This window comes from Sinocyclocheilus anshuiensis, unplaced genomic scaffold, assembly GCF_001515605.1.
Source record: "Sinocyclocheilus anshuiensis isolate Anshui unplaced genomic scaffold, SAMN03320099.WGS_v1.1 scaffold263, whole genome shotgun sequence".
NCBI lineage: Eukaryota > Metazoa > Chordata > Actinopteri > Cypriniformes > Cyprinidae > Sinocyclocheilus > Sinocyclocheilus anshuiensis.
In genome coordinates, this window is record NW_015549593.1 from 73,993 (window position 1) to 82,528 (window position 8,536).

Below are 8,536 nucleotides of genomic sequence, written 5' to 3' on the forward strand. Positions count from 1 at the left end.
TATTGGTCACAGATTATTGGTCACTTTCTAAATAATAAAAGTATAGCACATCCACTAGTAATTATATATAAATGAATAGTTTTTTACCGATGCAAATATGTTAGAAACGATGCATCGCGATATAAATGACAACTTGTAGCCAATGCACATTTTTTAAACCAATGCATTGCATCGTTAACTTTTTATGCCGAGGCACCGAGCGAATCGGGGAATCTTCCCATCCCTAACACACACACACACACACACACACACACACACACACATATATATATATATATATATATATGTGTGTGTTGAGAGTTGAGAGTTGAGAGTGGAGTGTGGGTAAAGGCTGTGCAGTAGGGAATATTTCTATATATTAGGATCCAGCAATAATTAGAACCACAGCAAAGACACAGATGAACTTCAATTCCAACGCTGACATTGCAGCTATCAGGCTAACACACTGTAATGAAAAGAAAACTACTGCTCAACAATTCCTTTGTATTAGATACATCTCTGCCGCAAGTAATTTTTTTTCCATTTTTAACAGAAGAAATACTCTTATTAAGTGGTGGGGACAAAATTGGCCGTGACAAAAAGTGGTGTCCTCACCTTAAATGTGTTTGTGTTTTTATCTGTTTTTTAAAGGTAAGATTTCATTCAGTGAGAATAGGTATGCAAATTATATTGGTAGTTTTTAAAACAACCCGCACAGACTGGCTCATTTGTCTGAAATTGCTCTGAGCCGTGTTATGCTGCTCTGATTGTTAAAGTTTCATTCCAGTAGCCAAGAGAATGTCTAATCTAAGCTAAAACTAATTGTACTCATCTTCTATTGTGTGGACAGCTTTAGCCACGCCTCTGTTAGTGCCGCAAATTTAAGAGTTAGGGTTTGAAAGTTTTAAAATTGTATCATTATTATTATTATTACTTGAGTCAGAATTTTAGTAATTAATTTCAGCTCTCTCAGACTGTAACAATTATTTACTGCAATCCCTTATGAGCTGTTAAATGAACAAGTTTGTCCTTAACTCTGAAAAATGAATGATGAATCAGCCTAACTTTCATCCATATGGAGGAGGTGTTGACTGATAACTGATCTGAGAACAGGTCTTGTGTTACTCTTGTTATCAGTACCAGTTATGACATTGTCTCAGCTCTTTTCAGACTTTAATGCTGGATTAAATTAAAGTTGTTGTTTTTTTTCTTTTTCCCACAAACTAGTTTTGTGTCTGTGCTTGCAGGGGAATCTAGGGTTACTCTCTTGATCTCTCTCCCTCCTACTCTTTCATTTTTGAATAGAGGGTTTTGTACTTTGTGAACAGTGTTGCATGAAATGGTGCACAGATTAAGGGGCGCTCACAAGCAGCACTATTTTATTTATTTATTCTTCTCTCCTTTTAAATGCAAGTGAGCCAAAGAGATTTCAGCCAGGAAGATGTGGCTCTTTCAGTGGTTTTTGCTCTCTGTGTGGGCTGTTAAGGTTAATTTCCCCAATCTGCATGCACATTTTCATCCAGCTCTCCTGGGGCAAAGTGTTCCTTTCAAACTTTCACAATTATTTTTGATATATTGTATTACAGAGGGGAAGTGGATTGATTTAGGGAGGTGGGAAGCTGAAATCATTTGATGCCTGCGATATGACCCATAAGTCAGAGCTGTTATTTGGAGCTCTGGCATTATTCTTTCTGCAATTTAACATATTATAGTTAGGTGTTCAAATTGCCAAGCAGCTGTTAAGGTATTACAGTTTGTGCATAATTCAGAAGAGGAGAATAGCAGCCCTGTTCAGTTGGTTAAAATGAAAACATTCGCTGCTTAGTTTTTATTTCTGACTCTTGAACTGTCATTTTTTGCTACGAGAATACTTTTTGTACGCAAAGAAAACAAAAATAATGACTTTATTCAACAATTCGTCTCCTCCGCGTCACCCTGGTGCCATTTTGGAGAGTATCCACTGAACGTAAACAGCGTATGCTATTCTGTGTCAGCTGCGCCACACGGATACGTTTTCTATGTTGTTTACTCTTTGATTTTAATGAAAACAACGTATCCACGTGACGCAGCTGACACAGAATAGCATACGCTGTTTACGTTCAGTGGATACTCTCCAAAATGGCACCAGGGTGACGCGGAGGAGACGAATTGTTGAATAAAGTCATTATTTTTGTTTTCTTTGCGTACAAAAAGTATTCTCGTAGCTTCGTAAAATTACGGTTGAACCCCTGATGTCACATGGATTATTTTACCGATCTCCTTGCTACGTTTCTGGACCTTGATCGTGGTAATTACATTGCTGTCTATGGGAGGGTCAGAGAGCTGTTAGAATTCATCAAAAATATCTTAATTTGTGTTCCGAAGATGAACGGAGGTCTTACGGGTTTAGAACGACATGAGGGTGAGTAATTAATGACAGAATTTTCATTTTTGGGTGAACTAACCCTTAAAGCGATACAACTGTTTATAATAAACAAAATGTTTCTTGGGCACCAAATCAGCATATTAGAACGATTTCTGAAAGATCATGTGACAATTCAGCTGTGCCATCACAGGAATAAATCACATTTTAAAATATATTCAAATATACCGGTTTTATTGTATTTTTGATCAAATAAATGCAAACTTGGTGAGCATAAGAGACTTTTCAAAAACTTTTTAAAAATCTTAGTGACCCCAAACTTTTGAAAGGTAGTTTATATAATGTTTATATCATGTGTCACAATTTAATGCAGGTAGTCTGATTTTCTTTTGTTGATATTTCTCTGCATTGCAGGAGCCAGTAGAAATGCTAATGCACTTGTTTTAGGTGGTCAATAAATCTCCTTAATATCTTGGATCCCTGAAGTCAGTGTCAAGAATAGACTAAATAGCTCCTTTTCAAAACCATGTTTTCATGATGTAGAGATCTCGGTGTGGATGAATGGAGGTTTCTGGTTCTGTCTGCAGTTTAAATTGCGCTCAGGGGTCCTCCACCTCATGCGCACAACACTTATGCTCAATCTCATTGACGTCCGGGTCACGTGGCCACCAATTTGATTGCCAAGAACATGCCTACAGCCCCTCCTCGCCAGCCCCTTTGCTTTGATGACTCAAGAAGCCTGGTGCTAAAGAAGGTCTGGAGACTCGACTTGGGGAATATCCATCTATGCCTCATTGGATCAAGAACATCACCCAAAAAAAGTGAATGACAGGGTTCAACAGAAATAATGACACCTCGTCATGAGTGCTGATGTTCTTCACTCATTCAATATTTAAACTTTTCCGGAAATTGATCCGTTGGGTGTGCGCCTGTTTGTTGGGTTTAATCATTATAGGAGAGTTTTGTGTAATCCTAGAGAAGTGAATGGAAGGATTAATGTCTCTCTTTCATGCATGAAATGAGAGTTTCCCTCTCACCAACCTCAGCAGACAGCCCAGCTCTCTTTTTCTTCTGTCTTTTGATAGCTCACTGGCATCCAATAAATTAAATGGCGTTTGGTTCATCCTCTCAAATATCGTTTCCTGTTCAAATCCTCCTTCCTGTAGGCGAAAGGAAACAAATTCTACCCATCTTATCGAGCAGTCATTAGTAAAATCAGTGGCAGCACACAAAGCAAATATTTCCGTTGGTTAATTTGTTTGAAGATTGAAGAGCAGATCCTTTTTTATAGAGAAATTGATGGCATTATCGCTACAATGTGATATGCAGCTGTAGCTTTGACAGGCTCGTCTTAAGTCTTTGGAGTGTCTTCAGAATATTAGAGGACTTGGTTGTGTTCATCATATTGAAATCTAAATTGCCCCCTCTATTTTCTTGTTTCCCATTTCAGTGATTGAACACAAAAAGGCTGATGAATCACAATTGTTGATCTCTTATTTGGAGATAAAAAAAACACTTTGTCTTCATCTAAGTTGCATTGAAAAGATGAAAGCGCTGAATATGAGCACATTTATAATGGGGGCCTCACAATAATCATGATTTACTCTTGTAACGCTGAGTTATGTGGCTATTTCATTGAATGGCTTATTCCACCTCAATGCAAAAGTGCATTGAATTTCTGTCTTGTAAAGGTACCATGGGTTTGTGGTTGAATAATATGAGTTTTTCAAGGCTAATGGCAATATCTACAGAATATTCAGGCCACAGAAAGTGTGTTTGTGTGTGTGTGTGTGTGTTCAGCTATATGTTTTTATTATTATATAATATTATTCATGTATACACTAATGTACAAAAATTGAGGTTGGCAAGCTTTTTTTAAATGCTCTTTAAAAATGTTTTATGATTACTAATGCTGTATTTGATTTAAAAAAAAATGTTAAATATTATTACAATTTAGAATAACTGGTTTGTATTTTAATAGATTTTAAAATGTAAAATCTATACACGTTGTATATTACAATATACTGTATATTGTAATAGTAAATGTTGATAATGGCCAGTATAACTCTTTTTTTCATTCTTTCAGTAAAGAAATAGGCAAATGTACTTGCTTTGAAGCAACAACAATAACCTCTTCTATCTATGAACACCGAGTAAAGATAGTGACATTACAACTCGTCTCATGCTCCACTGAACAGGGCAGCTTGTTCCTGAGGAGCTCTGTGAAGATGAGCCGCCCCCTAAAGAGGTGTCCTGCATGATGGCGTGTTCAGGTGACTGTGTGCTCAGCTCATGGTCTGATTGGTCCTCCTGCTCCCACAGCTGCTCCAGTAAAAACTCAGAGGGCAGACAAAGCCGCACACGGACCATATTAGGCTTGCCAGGAGAAGGTCAGTTGACTTTCATCTTCCACAGAAATTGGATAATAATGTTTTTACAAATGTCTGACCAATTCATTTTTAATTAAAGCGTGTGACATGGTGCTGATACAGCTTGCAGTCTGGCCTGCATGTGTCACTTCCTAACCTCTTTCATTCCCACCGTGTTCCAGACTCTCTGCACCTTCCTATCTATTACAATAAAAATATTTATAAAATGAGAAAACAAACAAACAGATAATTTAATGCTGTGATATTGATTTGACAAGGGACAAATTTTTCATTTATTATCATCTGAGGGTGACACCATTAATCAGTTTGTTTTTGTGAGTGGAGGAGCAATTTTGCATTCTTTGTTTCCGAGGATCAGTGATAAAAATGTGTTCACAGGGTCTCATTTTTCTGTCTGCCTACATACAGCTGTGGGCTTTTCCAATCACGCACAGTCCTTCTGGAATGACAGAAAGAGCTGTGTAATTAAGACTTAAATATACCTTAGTCTGGAGACTGCTTCTGCCCACTTCATGCATCTGGAAAATGGAAATAAAGCCCCAGCCTCTACACACCATCTACCGAGTGTCATTAATCAGACAAGCCCTTATTAATATTCAGCCAGTCTGCGTTACACTCATAATGAGTCCCTGTGTTATGGAGAAAGGCTGAATGTCAATACAATGTCATTAGCTTCAAGGGCAGATGGTGTAGGAATTACTTTTAATTATAAAAAGTGCAGAAGTAATTTTGGAGGCTGATCCCAGAGAACTTGTCACAGGTGTTCCTGCATCACGTGTGGAATACATATTCAGTTTCCTGATTCAGGTGTAGTATGTTGAGTTGATTTCAAGTACGAGGAAGTTTAATGATTACGACATTAAAACTCTGGCTGATAGAGATGAGCTGATATTTATTTTGATTTTATGGTTGATGGCAGATTCTACACTGTTGTGTGGTTAAATAAATGATATAAAGGGATAGAAATGTTGTCGTCATGCACTTTCCAAACTTGTATGACTTTTTTTCTGCAGAACACACTAAACCAAATAGTTTTGGTGATCATTGACTTGCATCCAAAAAAATTAAAAATCTCATAATATCAACTTTTATGCTCCACAAAAGAAAGTCATACAGGTTTGTAACAACTTGAGGGTGAGTAAATGATGACAGAATTTTCTCAGACTGTTCTTCATTGTTTGGACAAAGAGGTAAACTCAAGCCATTGTTTGAGCTGTTGTTGCTGTGTTGGGGAAGTTAAACAATAGCAATATTTTGCTAAAATATGAGTATATATTTTGATTGTTAAAATACTACATTCATTCTTTATATACACCATCGAGGGTGATTTATTTTTCCCCAAAAAACTGCAAACACCAGTGTTATTTTAGTATTGTTTATGTAATATTAAAGATTTTTTAAATATAATTTTGAAAATATAGCTAAGCTAAATATAGCTTTTTCATTTTAATTTTAGTTTAAATTAAAATTTTTGTTATTTTTTATGTGCTTTTTAAAATAAATAATTTAAATTTGTGTAATTTTTAAATAGTTTTAATTTATTTTTATTTCTGTTTTAGTTTTACTTCAGTGTTAGTACTTAAACTTTTTTTCAGTTATTTTCAGTTTATTTCTGCCACATGGTACCATCACAGACAGGCTCAAAATCACTTTCCAGAACATTCTTTTTCCCCATTCCTGGCTGGTGGAATGATTTTCCCACCCCTATCCGGAATGCTGAATCCCTAACAATTTTCAAGCGACAGCTGAAAACTCATCTCTTTCGACGCTACTTTACTTCATCCTGAAACTTGGTATTACGAGCACTTCCTGTGTCTGTTTACCTCTTTAAGAAGAATCGATTGTATTCCCCAATTGTAAGTCACTTTGGATAAAAGCGTCTGCAAAATGACTAAATGTAAATGTATTTCAGTTACAACATTTCAAATTATCTTTTCAAATCATATAATTTTTCATCTTATATTTAATTTAATTTAATTATTTTTTATTTCAATTAGAATTTAAGAATTTAAATTTTCTTTAATGATAACAACACTGTGACATTGGCTCTTTTAGCATTGCGTTGAATAACCAGACAGCAACATTAACTCAACCAATGGCTTGAGTTTGAAGCAACCAAACTTTGTTTGACTGACCAAAGAGATAAAATATTATTATTATTATTATTATTGTTGTTGTTGTTATTGTTGTTGTTTAATTTAATTTGATGCTGCTAGTGGTTCAGAAATCACATCATGAACAATTTTTAAATTCTTTTTAAGCATTTCTTGTACCACATAACAAAGCTCAGCCTATTTTTCCTTTCGACATGCCTTCACATGTCCCAGTAGATTTCTGTTTCATGCCTCTTGTGCTCATGTAGCTCGTTAACATTTTATGGAGCATTAAAGCAAACTTAAGAGAGGCTTTTCCATCTGTAATGCAGTTAATGATCTTTCCCATTCCCAGCTAAGGCATGTCCAGCTGCTACTGCTCTGGAGGAGTGGAGAACTTGTAATGATCATCCATGTATCACGTTCTACTGGGAAGCGTCGCCATGGGGACCATGCATTGAGGACTCCTCCATGAATCTAAATGGCACCGGCTACTGGAACGGAACGGCCACCTGTGCAGTCGGTGTGCAGATTCGTAAAGTGGTCTGCATGAAAATGGGCATCGGGCCAGTTATTCCCAAAAGGTGACTTATTTTTTTGTATGAAATTTTTAATCTGTGGATTTGTGTATTTCCACACACCACATTGAAGTGTTCACAGTGGCATTTTGTGGAGGTTAGATTACTAAATGTAGCGAATCAGCTCATAAGGGAAATATGAATAATTAATCATAACTAGTTATAATTAATTATAAATATTTAGATCCGCTGTAGATATTTAATTGACCTCTCAGGGTCAACTGTCTGTCAATTCTAAGAACGTTAATTTCCTGGTTAAGGGAAATAACTTTCTTACTGTACAACTCTACACAGAGCTTGTAGCATAAATCTGCATGATAAGGGACTCCAGTTATGAGCAAACAATGAACAACGTCAAGTGTGATACAAGTAAGGCTTTATTAACTACATAAACACTTAAACTAGTCTAACATACTACATAAACACTTAAACTGGTCTAACATACACACACACACACACATACAGTTGGTATAGGAAAGGGTTAAAGCTTAACGCAGTAAACAGGAGAGAAATAAGAACAAAGTTATGGAACCATTTGCATATTCAGCAGATTTACACCTGAAGGAAACATCAGATTCTTAGTTCAAACACACCTTTGTAAAAAGGTGCCAATGATACCTAATGTATCAATTAATAAGACTAAGTTTGAATACTTGCACGTCTCGTCTGTCTGAAAGAAAGGCTTGATGCAATCTGAAGGCTCACGTGGATCTTTGCTGAAGTTGGTTGATGAAAACGTGGATCTTTTTGATGCAATCTGAAGGCTCACGTGGATCTTTTTGATGCAATCTGAAGGCTCACGTGGATCTTTTTGATGCAATCTGAAGGCTCACGTGGATCTTTGCTGAAGTTGGTTGATGAAAAACAACCAGTTTGAGTCAGAGAATCCCAGTGAATGGAAAGTCAAGGCCGAAGCCTGGCACGAACTTAGGATGTCCTGGAGCGTTGTAGCTCACATCTTCTCAGAATTCAAACAAACCACCGACTCATGGCGGGTCACATGGTGTGATGCCTTTAAGGTCGGAGAAGATCCCCACCTCTCAAGATGGGCTTGTCCAATGAGAAAGGCCGGTATCCCAAGTGGGAGTTTTGAGATACTGGGGAGTTTTTATGACCCTTTGTGTGAAAGCATGG

General features: G+C 36.7%; 1 protein-coding gene across 1 annotated transcript in view; it reads left to right on the forward strand.

The window, feature by feature from the left end:
* LOC107658187 (thrombospondin type-1 domain-containing protein 7B-like) overlaps positions 1-7,412 on the forward strand; it is a 46,965-nt gene extending 39,553 nt beyond the window's left edge. Inside the window, exons 7-8 of the mRNA XM_016446650.1 lie at positions 4,540-4,731; positions 7,180-7,412. Of these exons, the coding sequence (XP_016302136.1) occupies positions 4,540-4,731; positions 7,180-7,412 (425 nt within the window). The remainder of the gene's footprint in view (positions 1-4,539; positions 4,732-7,179) is intronic.
* Positions 7,413-8,536: the final 1,124 nt, after the last annotated feature.